At 44.3% G+C, this 21,040-nt stretch overlaps 2 protein-coding genes and 1 long non-coding RNA gene across 4 annotated transcripts; 2 read left to right on the forward strand and 1 right to left on the reverse strand.

Annotated features, from left to right (window-relative positions):
• The first annotated feature begins 1,049 nt into the window (after positions 1-1,049).
• On the forward strand, positions 1,050-6,131 carry LOC138721507 (uncharacterized). The gene is made up of 3 exons (XR_011337565.1): positions 1,050-3,272; positions 4,239-4,333; positions 5,870-6,131. It is a non-coding gene; the product is annotated as an uncharacterized lncRNA (long non-coding RNA).
• A 1,186-nt stretch (positions 6,132-7,317) lies between these two features.
• GON7 (GON7 subunit of KEOPS complex) lies at positions 7,318-8,493 on the reverse strand. Its single transcript, XM_069858663.1, has 2 exons — positions 8,274-8,493; positions 7,318-8,196 (listed from the first exon to the last, which is right to left on the reverse strand). The coding sequence occupies exons 1-2, from the start codon at positions 8,479-8,481 to the stop codon at positions 8,069-8,071; spliced, it is 336 nt and encodes a 111-aa protein (XP_069714764.1). The 5' UTR covers positions 8,482-8,493; the 3' UTR covers positions 7,318-8,068.
• A 101-nt stretch (positions 8,494-8,594) lies between these two features.
• UBR7 (ubiquitin protein ligase E3 component n-recognin 7) lies at positions 8,595-20,072 on the forward strand. 2 transcript variants are annotated; one of them, XM_069858664.1, is made up of 11 exons: positions 8,597-8,853; positions 9,299-9,432; positions 10,677-10,737; positions 12,262-12,357; positions 13,467-13,520; positions 14,727-14,832; positions 16,050-16,234; positions 16,770-16,901; positions 17,306-17,468; positions 17,891-17,952; positions 18,738-20,072. In XM_069858664.1, the coding sequence occupies exons 1-11, from the start codon at positions 8,689-8,691 to the stop codon at positions 18,828-18,830; spliced, it is 1,251 nt and encodes a 416-aa protein (XP_069714765.1). In that variant the 5' UTR covers positions 8,597-8,688; the 3' UTR covers positions 18,831-20,072. The 2 variants fall into 2 exon arrangements, with proteins under 2 accessions (XP_069714767.1, XP_069714765.1); XM_069858666.1 differs by lacking the exon at positions 13,467-13,520 and having other exon boundaries at positions 8,595-8,853.
• The last annotated feature ends 968 nt before the right edge of the window (positions 20,073-21,040 follow it).

A 21,040-nucleotide genomic window follows, 5' to 3' on the forward strand; every position in this document is an offset into this window, starting at 1 on the left:
TACAGGCATTTATGGACAGCCTGATCTACTGGGATGTGTCCCTGCCCATGGCAGTGGGGCTGGAACTAGGTAGTCTTCAAGATCCCTTCCAACCCAAACTGTTCTATGATTCTATGATATGCTTTCTAGATAGGCAATCAGCTAGAGCTTTATGAAACTGGACATGGCTACACTGCAAAGAAGCAGTGATTTTCATGTTACTGTCTGGCTAGCAGCATGTTTGTCTTGCAAACATCAAAGAACTTTACAAACTTTCTGTGTTTATGGAAAGTTTTGTATTATGCCCACCCTGTGGCTAGAGAAACTGCGGGCAGCTGGGGTGAGTAACTCATCCAGTTCATTACTTCTCTTTTGTTCGCTCAGTACCGGACTTTATCCCATTATAACTTGATATCCAGCAGGCCCTAAACTATCCAGAGCCATTGGGGGAGTATTATATATGATTACAATTAGCCTAGTGCTGATACAGTAGTAAAATTTTCTCTGACATAGAACTCAGGTCTTCAGAAATGAATATGTGCGCTGTTTTTACTAATGTGTCATGAGAAAGTTATAGAAAGCTAACTTAGGAAAATCAAGCTTAATCTGTATGTCCTCCTTCTCTACGCTGTGCTGAATGTAAACATTGCTTTTTGTTCCAGGTGCAGAGCATGGAGAATGATGAACTTCCGTCAGAGGATGGGATGGATTGGTGTGGGGTTGTACTTGTTAGTGAGTGCTGCAGCTTTTTATTACGTCTTTGAAATCAATGAGACTTACAACAAACTAGCACTGGAGCACATTCAGCAACACCCCAAGGAACCACAGGAAGGAACCACATGGACTCACTCCTTAAAAGTACGACTGCTATCCTTGCCTTTTTGGCTGTGGACTATAATATTTTTAATACCATATTTACAGATGTTCTTGTTCATCTATTCCTGTACAAGAGCTGACCCCAAAACTGTTGGGTATTGCATCATTCCTATCTGCTTGGCTGTTATTTGCAATCGTCATCAGACATTTGTGAAGGCCTCTAATCAGATCAGTAGATTACAACTGATTGACACTTAGCTCAATTTCTAGTTTCCGTAGCTGGTTTGACTCGATTGCATATGCCTGATCTAATCACAAGACTGAAGTTCTGAGTGAAGGCTGGAAAGAGCCTTTTCTTTCAAACTGTTAAGCAATGAGGAGAGTGACTGTTTTCTATTTAAAAAAAAAAAGGAACTACAAAGGTTTTTAAATATGGGTCTATCAGAATGGCCAGAGTGGGAGAGCCCTTGATGGAAGTATTCCTCATTTTGCCTTAATGATGCAAAATTGCAACACTCCATCTGAAATGTCCTGTGGGGAAATAAGTTTCTGGTCCATGACTTTACTCCGCTGTGCAAAAAAGTGATTTCATATGTTTTCCGTTGGAGTAAAATCAATGCAAAGATACTTCTTTTGTGGTAAATGGGAAAGGAGAAAAATCAGAACATGATTATAAAAGCTGCACTTAACATGATTCTTTTCTTTCCTTTTTTTTTCTGAAGTAATTAATATCTACATCAGTGCTGATTTTTAATGATTTTTCTATAAAATAAGTTTAGATATAAATACAGGAAGCAAAGTATAAAGTTTGTGTCTATCTTTAAAGGGAAAAAGGAACTTTTTTTTCCTATGGTACCGTACTTTTTCAGTGAACACATCAGTACTATGTTGTAGGCAGTGAGGAGTCGCATAGGCCTGGAGGCTGGTACTTCAAACTCTTCCTACAATGTCAAAACCAGTCTATGCTGGTGTTGGCCTGTGGTCTGCAGAAAACTTCGTGTTTCCATCTTCTATGTATAGAAATCTCCTTTGATAAAATTCGAAGTGATTGGAGTTTGCTGCCTTTCCCTCCAGACATGATGCAAAACCATGTTCTGGGAGCACTGATGTATTAGGAAAAACTGAATTTGGGAAAGTTAATTGGTGTTAGGTTTGGGGGTGTTAGAAACAGTTTCTGAGACAGATAACCACGTTTCTTTCAGAAATTTGAAGAAGTAAGATTCTTATCATTCATACAAGGAATGCAAATTTTTTCAGTCATACTGAAATTCCACTGAGGTTTCTTACCATAGTTTCAACCTCTGCTTTTCAGGGCTGCTTTGGCATACAATTAAATGTAACTACTGGATTTTCTATTTTCAATAACGTTTAATCTGGTGATTCCTCATTTCCTTTTTTATTTCTTCTTAGAATAACAAAATTTTTGAGCTAGCCGTGATGGAAGTAACCTTCTGAACATGAAAACAGTGCAAAATATGCTCTTCAAAAGCAGCAGGCCCAAACCAATTATAAACAGAACTCCTTAATTATCATTTCAGTTATATGTGATTGTCAGTATCAGATCATCCCAAATACTAATCCATTTCTGACTACTTTAAGGGAATCCTGGAGATAATGGGCTTTCTCTTGCTTTGGAAAAAGAACACTATTTTCAGTGTTGCTATTCTTAATCATGGTAGTTACAATACCTTAAACTTTCTGTTTGCATTTGGAGATATTTTGAGACACTGGTTTGAAATGCCAGCATGGGTGCTAGGACCTGAAAACATGATGTAGCCTTTATGAGAGGGTTTTAAGTTCTAAGTGCAATATGAAAAGGAGGAAGCTGCCATCTTAATATGCTGGATTAAGAATAAAGCTTAAACTCTGATTTGTAGTATCTTTGGGAGTCAGAGCTTTTAAGTTGTATTGTTTCCTAACTTTAAAAATCACCATCCTATTTATCTATAAAATAAAAACTTTCCAATGTTTTTAAACAGAACTCTGTTAATGCAGATATATATCTATGGCTTTTTTTTTTTTTGTGCATATGTTTGCTGCTAGATAGCAGTGCTGGCAGTCAGCTGCTGTGCCTTATTCTCCTGTCCTTTCCTTAGTGTGTATGTTTTGTTGATCTTGTCATTTTAGGCTTTGTGCCCTCATTACTTGGCCGTAGCCTCAAGTTGTGAGGCTGGCTGGATTAAACTGAATCCCGCCATTTCTCTACCTTTGTGTAACAGGGAGGTACCTCTAACTGGACTGGTTTTAAGTTGATGCTGTAGTTTTTAAACTGAAACAGTTATGTTGTGTCTAGATGAAGTTATTTAAAGAGCAGCCTAAGAGGAAGCATCAAAAATAGGAAAGGGTAGGGAGAACTGCCTAAGTGTCTGTTGTGCAAGCATGTGGCCTTTAGCAAATCATCAGCGTGCCTGAGGCGATGAGCCAAGCTGTCTGGTATGGAACATGTGCTGGGCATGGCGGTGACTTATGGAATGGAGGTATGTGGTTGTATGTTTTTCCATCAGAAGCCTGTGCTTGGATTAAAGCTGGCTTTACAACTAACTACAGAAAGACACAGAATCTAATTGAAGCAAATGCTAGATCTGTAAGGGATTGAGCTTGAGGTGGAGAGCAGCAATGGAGAGAATTAGTATACACTGTTAATATAGTGCATAGGAATAGTAGACAACAGGAGTAAGAAAAGATGAAAGACTATCAAAATTAACAATTAAATTGGTTTTTGCTATAGCCTTTTAAAAGAGGCAGTGAAATGACTAAGCTTGGTTATCCTGAAGATTTCTAGATAGTGTCAAGGCTAAGTAGTTCTCAGTCACAGAAGATATCTAACTGCTTGTAACACAAACTGACATAATCTACAAGCTTTTGGGACAATCAAAGACATTTTACAACCTCTTTAAAGACTCCATACTTCTCAATTATTTCTTGATTGTAAATGACAGATAATGGCACAGATCTGTTTCTACATCAGTGGCATTAATAAAAGATGCAGGACTAGCTTATGGTAGAACTTGCTTATACAAATCTGCTTAGTTCTTTTCCCTGAGTGAACAGAAAAGGTGAATTGCCACAACTTCCACATAGTGGGAGGAAGGTACTTTTTATGTATACTCTTTTAGCTTGAAATTAAATAGCTCAGACCTGATCTTGAGCAGCTTTCTAAAACAGAAGCTCTAAAAATAGAGGCAGCAATGAAGACCTCAGAAGACTGCTAACCTCTACCAGCTTAGTAATCATTCTGAGGTTTTAATTTTCTGCCAAAAAAGTGAGTAGCTGTAATACAAGTTTGATGAGCATTCATCTCGCTGCCATCTACCCTGGGTTTCTTTTATGTTTGTGTCACAAGGTAAAGTTTTGTCAGGCTGCTTGGGCATTGCTTTTAGGCAGTTTTGAGAGTTATTTTCAGTAGCTGCTTGACCTTCAGCTACAGTCCCTTCCTGTCTCAGGAATACTGAGAGCCTGTTCTTCCCACCCCACTGTGAGGGGGCAGGTCCAATGAAGAGCCTAACGTAAGGCTGCAGCCCTTCAAACTCGGACAACGGTAAGTTGCGATAAAGTGTGTTTCTTGTAAAACACATTTCTTCCAGCAGTAAACTAGAACTGCATGCCTGATTTTTCTTTAATTAGAAATAGATTGACTTATCCTTGGAACAAAACTTTCCAGCTTAACTCCCTTTATTTTGCCTTGTCTGGTTCACTGCATTCCTAAAAGGATGCTCTCTAGTTTCTTATACTAGTAGTTTTTAAAAAGCGCTGATTTTTCATGTACCAGTCTTGGATGCTAACTTCTACCCATGACCTAATGCATGAAAGCAGTTTAATAACTTGATCGGTTAGCTAATTTGTAAGAAATGAGTCAGCTCTCCTTAGAGCTAGACTTACAGTACAGGTTTCCTCTGAAAAGGGAAAACATCCCACAGCCACAAGAAGGTACTTTGGCTCAACTTTCAGTCCTCAAAGTCCAGGAGTAGCCCAGTAAATTTTGGTTAATGAATGTGTGCTAAACCAGTGTTCAGTTGTTTACCCTGCTGGGTATTAACACAGAAACCATATATTAAGTGCCAAGATCCATTATCGTGTTCTATCTGCCAGATTACTGCATATTTTAGAGAGACTAATTTCTCTGGGAGTTTGTGTATTAATTAACTTGTATACGAGAATGAGTGGGAATTAGGGATTAGTTAAAATGATGAGAGCGAATCTCTTTCCTAGGAACTAGGAAAGGTCTTGCACTTTTAGACAATGCCCTGATTATTGGGCATAATGGGATTGCCCACTTTCCCTCACAGAACCCTCCAAGTGCCTAATAAATATCAACTCTTTTTTTTAAATGCAGAACACTACAACCTGTTAAGTTCCTTCGTGAATTTAGCCTCAAAGTTGTTTGAACCAGCAAATTCAATATTTCAAAGCAGTAACAATAGTGTGTGTCATATAATGTCAGTCTGTGTGAAGGAGACTTGCTGTGATGTTTGTGCTGTTCTGTTTTGCAGCTAGTAGAAGTAGTTGGTTCTCAACTAAATACTACCAGGAGTTTAATTTAGTATCACTTGAGCTTTTTTAATTCAATAGAAACATACCAGCATCTCCTCCCTTACTGGTCAGGAGATCCATCTAGCCCCTCTCTGGCTAGTAAAACTAAGACAGACATACAAAGTATACTAAACAACACAGAGATGGTTTGTTCTGTGCCACTGCAGTTTTGTTAAGGAAGAAAACCACTAGTTTTATCTAGTAGTAATTTTAATTGTGAAAGGCCTTGCAAAGCTCCAGTACCCTTTTCCACACTAATGAGTAGAAACAGTTCTTTAAAGGCAAAAAACTTGAGTGGTTGTTCTTGACCCAGGGCTCATTGATCTCTTCTTGGAGCTCAGGTCCAGCACATTACTACATCCAGGCTGACAGAGAAGAGAATCTCTTTACTGTAGTTTTGCATGTTGACCCCCACACCAGTAAAGTTGGGGGTTGTTGCTGTAGACCAGAGGTTCTCAGCCCATGACGTGCCAGTGGACTGTTTACACAAAGTTTACATGCAAAGGCCACAAATTAATGTCCAATGTTAAATGTTGCTTTTCAGGCATCCCACAGTTCACACAATTGTTGGGAGTCTTTAGCACTGCAGTTAGCGAGAGGGGAAACACTGCTCTCAGATGTAGCTCCACAGCAAGCTGCTGAAGCTTGAAGCTGCAGAACAGAACTCATGAAAGATGTCATCACTTTATCATGGGTCACATGAAGGAACCCTTCTGACACATTTATCAGGCTGGTTTTGTGTACCACGTGTTGCCTTTGCTGTGTTTTGATAAGCCACTTCCGTCAATAAATCATCTACCCGAAAATGTTTTAAGCATGTTATCACTTCAAGATTTGCTGCCAGACAAGAGATCAAGATTTTTCTGTGTAATTTTCTCCCCCTCAGTTCTCAGCAACTAACACTCCCTAGTTTCCACAATTGGTCTTTTCTCCTCAGTTATGCCTCTGTCGTATCTGCTATCAGAATACTGGGTCTGTACGTTTCTTAGAAGTCCATGAAGATGTCCAACATGTTGACTCAACCTCTTTCCCAACTACCCACTGCATTTCAAACAAATGCAGACAATTACAGGCTTATAAAAATTCATCCTTTATTCCATTTTGTTCTCCATACTCAAGTCTCAAGATTTGATGCTTTATATAAAACATAAATAAACTATACCAGCAAACACATAAAAAATGGGGGAAAAAAGAGTTTTTCATGCTATTAAATCTGTTAATTTCTACTAGAGAAAACTACCCTCACACTCCACAGCCAGCTCTATAGACTGGCCATCAAGAACATTTTATGCCTGTTCATAGAGCCATGCACAAAACAAAATCTGGGAATTAAAGTAATATACAGAAAGCCTTGACAGCCTCCCCCTTGCAAGAAGCATCTGTCACCATAACAGCATTCCACATCCTGGATTATCATCCAAAGAAAGAACAGGAAACCGTAGCAGAGGGACTGGGTTACACGCATTTATACAGCCAAGCACTGTTACGCGTAACGTACTTACAGGTGTTACTCTACAATAAACCACAGCAACCAGCATAGAACCCTGCCACCTTTCCTCTAGTTTCTGTGCAAAGACAAGAAAAATTCTGCTCTTCTCTTTTCTTGGCTTTTTTTTTAGGCAATGTTGAGAGTTCTGCTTAGGCAGATTGAGCTGTGTTCACTCTGACTTGGCTACCAATTAAGCCTGAACTTCAACCTACATAAAATCACTGATGGGAGAAACTATATAGACTACTGCGTAAAAAGAAAAATAAAGAGGGAAAAAACCCCAACTAAAACATTTGGAGGACAGCAATTTTTGAACTGAAGAATACTGAAGATTATCAAAATCACACTGACATGTCACTTCTTTGATTGTCACAAAATGAGCATTTTTTGAAAGCAAATTTCCAACTCTCTTAAACTACTTTATGACCTTTTCCAGAAAAAAACCTTGATTGATGGGTGACTACAGTAAACCTGTTAGACAACAGACAAAAATAATCTGCCACTTTAGGACTCTACATGACTTTTATTGAGGAATGGACATAATCCTACAGGTGTTTTTTAATCTGGAATATTACAGTGGTCTTCTAGTGCTTTCTCTCCATACAAAGTTGTTTTGTGCCACTTTAAGAGCATATCTGAAAAAATAACTCTTAACCAGTTTAGTTTATTTAAAAAGTTTAAGTCCCATGAAGCATTAGTATGACTTGGAAAAGATGAAGCTGGCGAAGGGGATGGAGAACAAATCTTATGAGAGGTGGCTGAGGCAACTGGGGTTGTTGGAGAAAAGGAGGCTGAGGGGAGACCTTATCGCTCTCAGCAACTCCCTGAAAGGAGGTTGTAGAGAGGTGGGTGTTGGTCCCATCTCCCAAGTGACAGGCAGTAGGATGAGAGGGAATGGCCTCAAGTTGCATCAGGGGAGATTCAGGTCAGACATCAGGGAAAATCTCTTCACCAAAAGGCTTATTGGGTGCTGGCAGAGGCTGCCGAGGGAGGTGGGTGGGTGACTGTCCCTGGAGGGGTTGTAAGGTGGGTGGATGAGGTGCTTGGGGTACGGTTTAGGGGTGAACAGGTACAACCAGACTTCTTCCAACCACGTCTCTTCCAAGCAAGTGATTGTGCGCTTCTTTTAAGAAAACCCAAACGCGTCCCCGAGGACGTGGCAGCTGGAAGGCTCGCGGGACAGCTTTGTATTTGCCGGTCGTGTCACGGAGTCCCTCCCGGGCCGGGACCGCGGCGGACACGGAGCAGCCGCCGTCACGGCCGCTGGACCTTCGTGCGCTTCGGGGGCGGGTCCTCGGCGCTCAAGCCGCCGCCGTCCTCCTCTTCGTCCTCATCCCCCTCCTCCTCCTCCTCCTCCTCGCCGTCCTCCTCCCCGAGGGCACCTGCGGGGTCGAAGGGGACGCGGGTGAGCGGCGCGGCGGCAGAGCCCGTCCCCGGCCCCGCCGCCCCCGCCACTCACCGCGCGTCCGGCCGCCGCCGCCGCCGCCCGCCGCCGCCCGCTCCTCCTGCACCAGCGGCGCCAGCAGCTCCGCCACGCGCTGCTGCAGCTCGGCCAGCGCCCCCCGCACGGCGCTCAGCCGCTCGCCCTCGTTGCCCCGGGCCGGGCAGGGGACCCGCACCGCGCGCGTCCGCCCGTCGCGCCCGCGCAGCTCGGCCACCAGCTCCATCCCCGGCACGTGACCGCCGCCCGCCCCGCCCCGCGGCCGCGTGACCGCCGCCCGCGCCGCGCCCCCTCCTCGCGGCCACGTGACCGCCGCGCGCGCCGCCGCCCGCTCCTCCGCCCCGCGGTTCCGCTTCCGCTGTGGCGCCCCCTGGCGCCTCGGCCGCGCGCTCCTTCCCGCCTCGGCTCGCCCGCGGCCCTCGCGTCCCCGGCGATGGAGGCGGCGGCGGAGGGCGCCGAGCCGGGCGGCGGCTGCGGGGGCGGCGCGGAGGAGCCCGTGGTCTCCTTGGCGGAGGTGCTGGCGGAGAACGAGGAGCTGGAGAAAGAGGCGCGGGCCGTGCTGGGCGGCAGCGACCACGAGCGCTGCAGCTACTCGCAGGTGGGGGCGGGGCCGGGCACCGCGGCGGGAGGGGCGGGGCCGGGGTCACGGGGGCGGGGCCGGGAGCGGGCGGGGGCGCCTCGGGGAGAGGGGCCGGGGCCGGGAGCGGGGGTGGGCGGAGGGGCGGGGCCAAGGGGAAGGGGGCGGGGCTAGAGGGGCACGGGCGGGGTCTGCGGAGAGAGGAGGGGCGGGTCCAGATAGGGGCGGGGCCTGGTGCTTCCGTGAGGGGCGGGGCCAAGGGGGCGGGGCCGGTCGCTGCTCTGAGGGGCGGGGCCAAGGACGTGAGGCGGGGCGGGGCCGGGGCCGGAGGAGCGGGGGGGGCGCCGCTGAGGCGGAGACGGAGCAGGTTCAGAAGGGGCGGGGCCCGGGGCGGGCCCGGGGGCGGGGTCACTGCGCGGGGGCGGGGCCGTCCGGGGCGGCCGCTGAGCCGGGGCCGGTGTTGCAGGGCGCGGTGCGCAGACAGGCCCTGTACGCCTGCAGCACCTGCACGCCGCCTGGCGCCGAGCCCGCGGGGATCTGCCTCGCCTGCAGCTACGAGTGCCACGGCTCCCACCGCCTCTTCGAGCTCTACACCAAGAGGTACCGCGGGGGGCGGGGCCATGGAATCGACCTCTGAGGTCTTCGGGTCCGGCTGTACCTGTTCACTGCTAAACCGTATCCCTAAGCGCCCCATCCACCCGCGTTCAAAATCTCTCCAGGGGTGGTGACCCAGCCACATCTCTGGGCAGCCTCTGCCGGTGACTGGTAACCCTTTTGGTGAAGAAATTTTCCCTAATGTCCAATCAAAACCTCCCCTAGTGCAATTCGAGGTCATTCCCTCTCATCCTGTCACCTGCCATTTGGGGGAAGAGACCAACACCCACCTCTCTGCAGCCTCCTTTCAGGGAGTTGTAGAGAGCGATAACGTCTCCCCCTCAGCCTCCCTTTCTCCAGGTTGAACGCCCCCAGCTCCCTCAGCTGCTCCTTGTAAGACTTGTTCTCCAGCCCCTTCACAAGCTTCGTTGCCCTTCTCTGGACATGCTCCAGCACCTCAATGTCTTTCTTATAGTGAGTGGCCCAAAACTGAACACAGTATTCAAGATGAGCCCTCACCAATGCCAAGTACAGGGGCAGAATCACATCCCTGGTCCTGCTGGCCACACTAGTTCTGATATAAGCCTTCTTGGCCCTCACAGCACACTGTTAGCCGTCAAACTCATGTCCTTCTCTGCCAGTCAGCTTTCCAGCCACTCTTCCCCAAGAAGCACCTTCCTCACAGCACCCTGCTAGGTGCTGGGCTGCGGAGCTAGGACTGAGGTGGCCAGTGCGTTCCCCAGTGCCTCCCTCTCAGAATGATACATGTCAGTGATCCACCAGTTCCAGCACAACTGCACAAGCTGCTGAGGTACCCATATTCCCTGTTTGCTTGGCGTGCCAGCCCTGTTTAAGTGAGAGCTTGGTGTCCAAATAGGGCACAAGACCTTAATTACCTTCTGGATCCAGCCTTTGGTAACAAACCAGTTCATCCTCCTCTTTTGCTAACAGAGTTGCGTGTGGTTTTGAGTGTAGTAGTTGGGGCACTCAGGTTTAGCTGTGCCATTGCAGTGTCCCAGCCAAGCACTGTCACCAATGATGGCATTAGCTGGGATCTGCCGACAACACTAGGCGAGGGCGAAGGGTAAGGCTGCATGGCCCTTTGGCTGGTTCTCACAGATGCTGTTGTTTAAATAGCTGCAAAAATACTTCTATGGCTCCTAAGAAACTGCTGGGAATTGCTATGAACACAAAATCAAATGTATTTTCAGTTAATAAAAAACCCTGAAATGCTGTATGTTTCTTTCCAGGAACTTCCGCTGTGACTGTGGAAATAGCAAGTTCAAAAATCTACAGTGCAAGTTATTCCCAGTAAGTTCAGACATAGGTTTCATATGAACAGAATCAAAATAACAGTCTTGGGAGGCTGGTGCCTTGCCTCAGCCGATACTGACTTATGCAATGCCTCTGCTTTTCCCAGTGAGTTAAACGAGGTGGGAATACTACAGCAGGAGATAAAACTGTTGAGGAACTAAAGGGAAATGTTGCAAGGAGAGAGAATTTTTGGTCCTTGTCATCCATGAATGCAGCAGTTCTGCATCCATGGTTAGTGAAATGCCAGAAATGTGTTGAGGTGCCTACACTAATACATCTCATTAACTTTAAGTGGGCTTCAGGAGAACCGTTAGAGGTGCAGTTTTGCAGTTGCATTGAGGAAATTCAAGGTTGTGCTGCTGTCAAAGGGACAGTTTCCTCCCCTTCATCGTGGTGGCATTATTGCCCTAGCCTTTTTGGGTAGGTTGTCACCAGAGCCTACCGATGGGATAGTTTTTTCCTGGCCCCCAGTGGACATTTTTGACTTGTTAAGTATTTTGGTAGTCGTCTGGGAGGCAGCAAAAGGAAGCTGCTTGGCTTGCTGCTCTCAAGGTAATAGCAGTCCAAATGTACAAACGACAAGTGGTTTTGTATATGCCCATTTTGTTTTGGTGGAACTGGGATGGATCCAGAGCTAGTCAGCCTCAAGCTACAGTCCAGTGACCACTGCAGAGGTACCTGTGACAATTCAAAGATTTTACTGTTTCTCATTTGAACCCATGAAATGGATCACATGGTTGTTCCTCCTCCTTCAGTTCTGTGCAAAGTCAATTGTACAGATTAGGTAACCTTCAGCATCCATCCATTAGTCTGACTTCATGGGTGCCAGGTGTTCACGTCGTCCATTCTTCCTCTGTCGGAACTGCAGTAGAAAGCGTTAACCGCTGGTTTTGCAGGGGCCAGTAGTGGCCCTAGGCTGCAACTACCTGCAGTGCTGAAGCCCTGTGGCTGCAGCTGTATTAGCTGTTGGTTTTTTTTTTTTATTTTTAAATAGGATTACCTGTAATTAACTTTCATTCAGCATATTTTGTAATTTGGCTAATCCTGTCTTGTGGAGAGAGTCTTTTATGGCGTGAATTTAGTGGAAGCTCAGTGATAAGGTTAAAGAAAATTTGAGTTGGATCACAGTCTGGATATTTAAAGTGATGTAGGGGAAGTGCACAATGTATTTACAGATGTTGTTCTGAGGGCAGCATGTGGGCATGGTTGGTGATCAAAACTCCTACACCGTTTTAGTTTAGCAGTAGCTTAACAAACGTCACAGCTGCCCGTTGTTTCAGAGATGGAAAGATTATTTCTCCTCTTTTGTTTTGAACTTCAGTATTCCTCAGGTACCTTGCCTGCTGCTCACTGTGTAGCACATGTCTGGATTCTATCTTTCTGTTCAGATCTTCAAGCTGATGAGTATAATGATTGCTTTTAGGAATTAAAATGGAACAAGAATTGGGTTTTTCTAGATTATACATATTTTCGTGTGTTTTTTCACTGTTGTCCATTTAGACTTTTTTCCTTTCCTCCTAGGATAAGAGCAAGGTGAATTCAGGAAATAAGTATAATGATAATTTCTATGGACTATACTGTACTTGTAAAAGACCTTATCCTGATCCTGAAGATGAGGTAAGAAATACAGAAAACAGTAGTAATCATATATAGATGGAATTTATGCAAAACATTGTGCAAAGGGTGGTCACTGAGTTGCTTTACAGGGAAGATCCCACTTCAAGAAATCATATGTTCCATATTGCTTTTGGTTGTCGTGTATTGTATAAAATAATTACTGTATCGGTTTTTCTTTAAATGGTAGAATATATTAATGTCTCAAGTACAGGCAGGGAAGATAAACCATCATTTGGACAAAATGCTGCTGCAATCATCTCTGCTTTCCTGTCTCTAAAGTTACAGGGGTTCTTTAGGGGGGGTGTTTCTCATTGTCTTGGGAAATGTGGCAAGCACAGAATAGACGCATTGCTCTTATTAGGAGAGACCAGAACCTGCTTCCTCGTGCCTGCAACAGTGCTCTGACAAGGCTTCTGGGATGGGGAGAGTCTGTCCTGTAGCACTGGCTTTAGCTTTCCTTTATGGTAGTCTGGACACTTTTTCCTCCACCTGATGTTTGCACGTACAAGCTTTTGTATTAAGTCAAGTGATGTAACGAATAAGGAAGGCACAATTCTTTCAAATACAAAAACATATTTTATAAAATCACCTTCCTGAAGTTCAGAGATAACTGAACATTTCTAAAGAAATCATTAATAGTTGTTTAATAACAAGGGATTTTGTACATTACCGTACCATATTATGGACAGTTAAGTTGGGATTCTGGCATTCCTGTATAATGTAAAGAGTATGAATATCTTTCTTTTGCTAAGCTGCCTCTTCATTTCTGTTTACAGGAAGAAAGATACCAATAGTATATTAACTTCTATCAGCTCTTTTGTGTGAGAATGTCTTGCTCTGCTGGGAAAATTCATTTTGCAATAATAAATGGGACTTTCCACAGTCTTGATAATATGACAAATTACGCAGACAAATTGCACATGCTGTTGAACTTTAGGGAAGCAAACTGACTAATGAAGCTGTAACAGTTTGGTAATGGCAGCTCCCTGTGGGTGGGTGAAGAGGGAAATGCAATTCACTTGGGCAGGCTGTGCATAATACTGCAGTTCGAGGCTTACGAAAGATTCTGGAGGTTGCTATTAATGCTAATAATATGGCCATTCGTCTAGATTCCAGATGAGATGATCCAATGCATAGTTTGTGAAGACTGGTTCCATGGAAGGGTAAGGAAACTATAAGTAGCAGAATTGCCCTTATTCCTATGAATAAGTTGATGTTGGTTAAGTTTGTATGGTTATTCTTACTTGGGAAGGTTTGCTGCAGTTCTCAAAAGATTATTACCTGAGTTCAAAGGTGTTTCTTTTCATCCTGTGCAAAAGAATATTGACGGTTTAATCTTGCACTGCTGTCCAATCTAGTCCAAAAAAACCTGTGATGAGTTCTACCTTTTTGAAGGTTGCTGGAGAATAAAGTAACAACTGTATAACCATCTCTTTAATTGGAAAATTCTAATCAGTGGAATCGTCAAGGAGAAGATTCTTACTGAGGCACATCATTATCAATTACTTGATTAGTTCTTCATTCAAAAGAATGCTTTCTAAACTGTAATTATATGAAACAGCAAGGAACAAACTGTGTACTTGGTTCCTGATTATGAACTTTGGCAAAATCTTTTAAAAGCAGCTCAGCACTTCAGTACATGCCCTACTTAACATGGAAGCATTAAGGACTCAGCCTCTTTGTGCCTTGAAGGGCACAAGTGAAATTCCACGTTTGAAGCTGCAGGATCAAGGAATTAAAAAAAAGAGATGATTGGCCTCAATTATGGGTTCTGTAGATGAACTATGGGATTCTTTTGTATAAATGTGTGTATTAAGAATACTATGCTGCATTCTATGAGCTTTGCAAGAATGCTTTTCAAAAGAAAGCTGTTAAGTGCTTTAGTTGCATAAATAATTCTCACCAGTTTATGGAGAGCTTTGTTCTTGGGTTCAATATGAAGATTTAAAATCTCTTACACATAAGGAAGTAATCATAAATTAAATAATTTAAGAGTTTAATAATTTAAATTATTTATTGAATAAAATAAGAGTTTGTATATGCAGTGTGCAATAGTTATCTTCATCTGTTCTATGTTTAGGACAGTTCTGAAGAATAATGTTTATAAATGAGACAAAGAGCACTGAGATTTCTGTAGAAAGCATAAAAAGCTGTAGACAAAGAATTATTTCATTTTTTTCCCCTGGAATTCTTATCAGCTCTTTCCAGTTTTTAAGTTATACTGATAATCATTGTGGAAGATTAGCAGGAGTGTATACTTGTGCTGAAATTATGACGGCAGTTGATATTTTACTTTCTCTAAATTTAGAATTGAGTCTGTTAATTTGCAGCAAACATTTCACTGCTTCGTGCTTGTTTCTTTTTGGTAGCATCTTGGCGCGGTCCCCCCTGACAGTGGAGACTTCCATGAAATGGTGTGCCAAACCTGCATGAAGCACTGCCCTTTCCTGTGGGCCTATGCATCACAATTAGCAGGTAAAGAAAATTTAATATATCTGAGCCAATGCTTCGTTTCTATGTATTTCTCATACTTGGTTGATCAATGACATAATACTGCTTAAGTTGCTGGAGAAGTGATATTCATTGTATTGGACAATCACCTTCAGCAGTGGAATGTGCAGGGCTGCAGTAACTGTTATGTAAAAAAAATGCAGTTCTTGTCTCTAAATCTTAAACCTGTGGTGGTCACTCTTTTATTTATTTTATCAAAGATGTGCTAGCACATAGATGGATGAAGATATAATACTTTTCTCAAGGAACTTAATTTCTGGATCAAAGAACTGAAGAGCCATCCTAAGGGAGGCAATGAAGCAAACAGCTGAGTCTAAGAGGCTCTGAGCAGCCAAGAGTGAATGATAGCGTGACCTGAAATTAATGTGTAAAACCTTAATCTGAGTAGAGCCAGGGCTGTGCTTAAGACACGTGTTCCCTGCGTTCATGCCAGGCCTGTCTGCTATGTGGTCTCTGTGGGATCAGAAGGGCCAATGTCTTGATTTCTGAAGAACTGTTTTCACAAATTCTGCTAAATGTTGCTTACATCAACTGGTGACTGTCTGTTATGTGCCAGAAATTCCAGTGGTATTTTAAGGATTCAAAGTGGGCATACCTGGAGTTCTCTTTGTTCTAATGTAAATACAGTACAGAATGTTCTGTTTGTTTGTTTCTGCTTTTCCTCCTTCTAACCAGCTATGTCACAGGGCACACATTTGAACTGACATCAAAAGAAAAAATTGTTTTAGATAAGGATGTGGTTAGTGTAGTTTATCTGTCGTAGAGTTTTTGGTGTGTGTGTCTAGAGAAAACAAAGGACTGACACAAAGTCAGCATAAAAATACTCAACAGCTTCTGGGCCTGCCATTAGCTGTCAAGGGGTGTCAAGAAGGACAAGCAGCTTCAGAAATATCAGAACTTGTGGTGCCCTTTCTCCTCTCCTAGGGCTTAGATTTTGGGAAGCAGAGTATTAGAATAGGAGTGAGGGAGGTGAAGAACACAGTGGTGAAGAGGGGAGTGTTTTCTTTGTATACTTCAGTCACTGTGTCTTTGGGCAGCTGTAGAATATCCTCAGGACCCTGCAGTGTATGAGGTGATCTTGGTGCTCTTCAGTGCTGCACTGGAAAGCAGAGAGAGTGTCTGTGGTAGTCTGTGTGTTTTCTGGCGCAGTATTTTCACTTACGTGGGTGTGTATCTTCCAGTTCCTGCTTTGACCAAAGTGAACTCTCTTGAAGAAGAAGGGATTGTCCTGAAGGCTGAGGAAAGTGAAGAGCATAAAAAAGAAATAAAAAAAGAAAGTGGAGCAGAACATCAGGAAATGAAGGAGGAAAAGCAAATGGATCAGTTTAATGAACCATCCACTAGCTCTGGGTCTGCTTGTCCGGAGGTAAAATTGACCGATTTTTCTGTATTTACATCTTGGTGCTGATAATAGGTGAAGTACAGCTGCCTCCTTCTGTATAGGCTCAGTGAAGAGAGAAATGCTTTCAGCCTGTTTCTGTGTGCCTCTTCAGTCACTGATACAGCAGAGTTGGTCTCTGAGGTGCACAGCACAGGCTGTGGGACATGCTTGTAGAGTGTAACTCCTGTTTGCAGATAGATCTGTCCCTTCTTATCAGCCACTTGGCTTTATCGAGAAGGTGGCTTCTGAGTTTGTTCTAATACATATGTATTGTGCGTTGTGCAGCTCATTTTTCTTAAACATTTATGGCTATTGCAGTAAATTGCTACAGACACTTCCTGTGGAAACTGCAAAAGCCACCTCAGAATTGTGGTGTGGATAAAATGGTGATCCAGGTTGTTTATAAAATAAGCATGTCTGAGACAAAGGGAAAAATTTGCACAAGGAAAATGACATGCTGGGAACAACGGGCTGCATTTGAAGTGACGTTATAGGGCACTGAACACTCATTTTCATTCAGGTAGTTACTAAGAGTGAGAAGCCAGTCTGCAAGCTGAAAGAACTCCAAAGCAAGCAATTTTCAAGAAAAGATACTGCCACCTTTTGGCCATCGAACTGGAGAAGCAAATTATGCACCTGTGAAGAGTGTTTGGTATGTGTTCTCTCTTCATTACCATCACTGAGGTGGGGGAGGCGGGGAGGAGCTCCCAGGGCATCTTTAAAGGGAAGCTCGTAAAGAAAATATGTGTAAATGTTTAATGTGTATATAAACACCTAATACCCCACTCCACCCCACATGAAGAAACACATCAGATCCTTTGGAATTAATACAGCGTGAAGGAGCTTCTAAACATTTGTATTCTCTTTCTTTGCTGCTTAAATCTAATGTTGCTTTGGAAGTCATTATGGGGAGGTGCATGAGATGCTGGATACAAAATTTACATTATTATTTTTATAGTTCTTATTTATGATACTGAACATAAAAAGGATTGGGCAAGAGCATCTCCCGCATGAGAAGTTTTGTAATGTAAAAGTAAATTTTGCATTATTCTCCAGAAAATGTATTCAGAGCTTGAAGTCCAGTTCCTGACAGATGAATGTGACACTGTCTTGGCTTACGAAAATAAAGGTACCAGTGACCAAGAAACAGAGAGAAGAGATCCTTTAATGGACACCCTTAACAGCATGAACAGAGTTCAGCAAGTAGAACTCATCTGTGGTAAATACAACTTATTTTTTATAATCTGCCTTAGCACTTTCAGTGAACAGTTTCCTGTAGGAGATTGGTATCAAGTCTTGCAGTGTGGTGCCAAACTGTTTCTGAAGTAACATGTAGAAGACTACGAGATCGCACGCCTCAGTCAGGATTACTCCAGATAATTTTGTGCTCTCTGGCCTGTTGCAACTTTAACATGCATCGAGGAACTAGATGCTGTGGAAATTGTTAGGCTTCTCGTGTTTACCTGGACTTGCCTTTCTTTTTACTGCTATTATTAATAATGCAGATCAAACCTTGATTCTCAAGTAAGTTGTAATGAACAATGGGGAGGAAGGAGAACAAGCTCTTCTTTTTGAGCCTGTGTTAAACAAAACCTGCATGTTTATTTGTTTTCTTTCCCTTGTCTTCGCTTCTCTATCTAGAATACAACGATCTAAAGACAGAACTGACCGACTATCTCAGGAGATTTGCAGATGAGGGAACGGTAAGACAGAACTTGCAGAATTTGTTTGCCAGAAAATGTGTTTTAAAATGTGTTGAGGGGAGGGTGTTGAATACTGCGATGCTACATTACAGCATTTTTTTCCTGTCTCTGGGAGTTGGTGGCACTGTGATAGAAATCAGAAACCTCTGATTTGATTGGAATTTAAAGTTGTATTTCTTTACTGGCATTGTTGCGAGGTAATGGGGACCTTGCTGAAATCTGTCTATAAAGTACTAGGAAATGTATCCAGGGGAAAAATGCTTTTGCCCTTAATGTTTTTTCTTAGATTGAATTTAAACCCTTAGAAGAGTAAGGACTGACTAAATACTAGCAAAGAGTCTTACCAGCTGTTTTCTGAAGGAATTTGCATGCTATTTATTAATCAATACATGCATTTTGTTGGCTTTTTTTTGCTAGATCACCATTCTTAGTTACATTGTGGTAAGTCTGAAGTGAGCTAGTGAAAATCTTGCCTTCATTTTTTTAATGATAAAAGCGAGTGATCAAACCCCTTAAAAATACTTCAAGAACTTTGCTCCATGCGCTTGTTCTGCCCGTGGGAAGCTGGTTTCCCTCTTTGTATTCTCTTACAATGAATTTGGGCATTAATCATTTCCTTTGGGTATGATAGGAAAGCTGCGTGGCTGGCTGTGGCGGAGGGAGTTCAGGATACTCGCTTTTACAGGCTTTGTTGTGTGTCTTACGGGCGGGATGCAGGCAAGAAAAAAAAGGATTATTCAATTGAATTCCTGTACTACAACTGGAGTGTCCTATTGCTTCCCCAGGTGGTTAAAAGAGAAGATATTCAGCACTTCTTTGAAGAATTTCAGTCACGGAAAAGACAACGGACTAACAGGATGCAGTACTACTGTAGTTAGACTGAGAGGGTTTAGGGCTGAACGGGCAACTGCGACAACATTCACTGGCAAACAGAAGAGGCTTCTCATAAAAATCCAACTGTCCAAGAACTGTCTTTGTTTTGTCTCATACTTCCTTTATCTGTAGCGACTAAACAGTGTTCTTAACAGGTTCATTGCATTTGTAGGGATTTCAGTACTGACCGGCTTTGCATTCCACTGAGAGTTACCGTGGTCTGAGGGGAGGACGGTCGCTACGCAAGCAGCTCTGTGTTGCCTGCTGGGGGGCAGCGACTCCAGCGAGGGCTCCCTGCCCCCCGCCTGTGTCTTGTTACTGCTCAGAGGAGCTGCTGCTCCTGGAAGGGCAACGGGGGCATGTGGCGTGATCGGGGCTGCTGGGGGCAGCTGGATTTGACAGGCGGGAGGTGGCAGGTGCAGAGCAGGACGGCCGGGCCACGCGCTCGCTCCAGCTCTGGAGATGCTCCCCGGGCAGGTGAAAAATGGGAAATCAGATTAGGCTTGCTGCAACAGTGTTTTACCTGTTTTTATAAATTCAAACCCACTGTTTCTAATACTGTACAGTGATGTTTTACATGCAAAAATTTGTCCCATGTACCTTATCCTCTCACTGGAATGTAAACGACATCTAAGAGGAGGGATGACATCACAGATGAAGCATGAGGCCTGGGTTTGTTACAGGACTTCCTCATGTGCTTTGATTTTAAAAAGCCTACGTGCAGCTATTTGACTTCTGAGCGTTCCTGAAAGCACCGCAGCACCCTGGCATTTTACTACAGTAGAAAAACATGATCTTTCTCTAATCACTGTGATAATTAGAACAGGAAGGGGTTCACTGACTTGAAGAATCTACACTTAACTACAACTAAATACACTTTTTTGTAAGGTTGGAGCCTAACTAGATTTTAGTTTTCTCCATCCCCAACCCCCCAACATTCTTTAACAAAGTTCTAACATTTAACCCCAGGTTTAGGTAGATTTCTTTGCCGGGGGGTTCTGTTCTGCTTCCATATTAATGACTTTTGAGAAGAAACCCAGACCTTTCTCTGTCCTTCTTCCGTTCATTGTTTCTGATCACTTGATTTACAAAAGGCAGCCCTCCCGTCCAGGCGCAGCCTTTGGTTTGTTTCACGCAAAATGACTGATTGCTTTTAAATTTAACTCTGGTTATTGTACGCAGGGTTTTTTTTGTAGCAGCTGTTCGGGAGTTGTAACTGCAGATCTAAAATAAAAAATGAAATAACTGTTCTGTTTGGGTTTTCCTGCAGCGCTGCTGTAGCGGCTCTTTTCCCTCTAGGACACAGACTCGGGGCAGCGCAGGGGTGAGCCCTGAGCCGTGCGGCCCAGACACATCTCAGGCCGAGTCAAGCCAGCCTGATACTCCTACACAGAATCATAGAATAGTTTGGGTTGGAAGGGACCTTAAAGATCATCCAGTTCCAGCCCCCCGCCAGGGCTGGCATCCTGCGTGCAGGTACAGCAGCGGGAAAAGCCGCCCAGGCTGCAGTTTCCTCGGGGTTACGGCTTGCAGCACATGATTCGCTAAGGGGGCCTGGGGGAGGTGCCCAGCAGGTGTTCCCCGAACTGAAACCCTGGTTCCCAGTTGTGCTTCTTCCTCCCCCTACAGAACAGCAGCCGCGGCTGCCAGGGCGCAGGCAAACACGGCGGCACCACTGGTCTCATCCCTCACCCTGCTCACGGCAGCTCTGCTAAGGCGCTTGTGCCTTCTTCCCTCCCTCAGAAAGGTCTCCCCGGCCCTGGGGAAGAGGGGGCTGCATGGAGTCAGCAGGCCCAGGACGCTGCTGCGAAAGAACAGAGCCTGTAACGGTTACATTTGTCTAGTTGAGGAACATCACCTTCCGGGATGTGGGAATGGAGGGGTCAGTAACTAACATTTAGAACCGTACCCCACGTTTTATGTCAGGACATGCCCCGCGCTGTTGTGTTTTACAGCAGTGAGAGCAGCGAGCGCTCCTGCTGCTGGACGCTCCCAGCTGTAGTTGCATCTCTGACGCAGCACAGCACTTGTTCCTGTGAAGGAGGCAACGAATGTTCAGCTGACACAGGGCAAGAGCACCTGGAGACAGACGCTGTCTCCTAGATCAAGGGCTGAGTCCCTCAGCCTTGCAGAGTGAACCCGTTGCCTTCAAGCGCAAAGAGTCTCGCTCCGAGGCCCTGGCCAGAACAACTCACTCAAACAGTTCACTGAGTGC

This window comes from Phaenicophaeus curvirostris, chromosome 5 (genome assembly GCF_032191515.1).
Source record: "Phaenicophaeus curvirostris isolate KB17595 chromosome 5, BPBGC_Pcur_1.0, whole genome shotgun sequence".
NCBI lineage: Eukaryota > Metazoa > Chordata > Aves > Cuculiformes > Cuculidae > Phaenicophaeus > Phaenicophaeus curvirostris.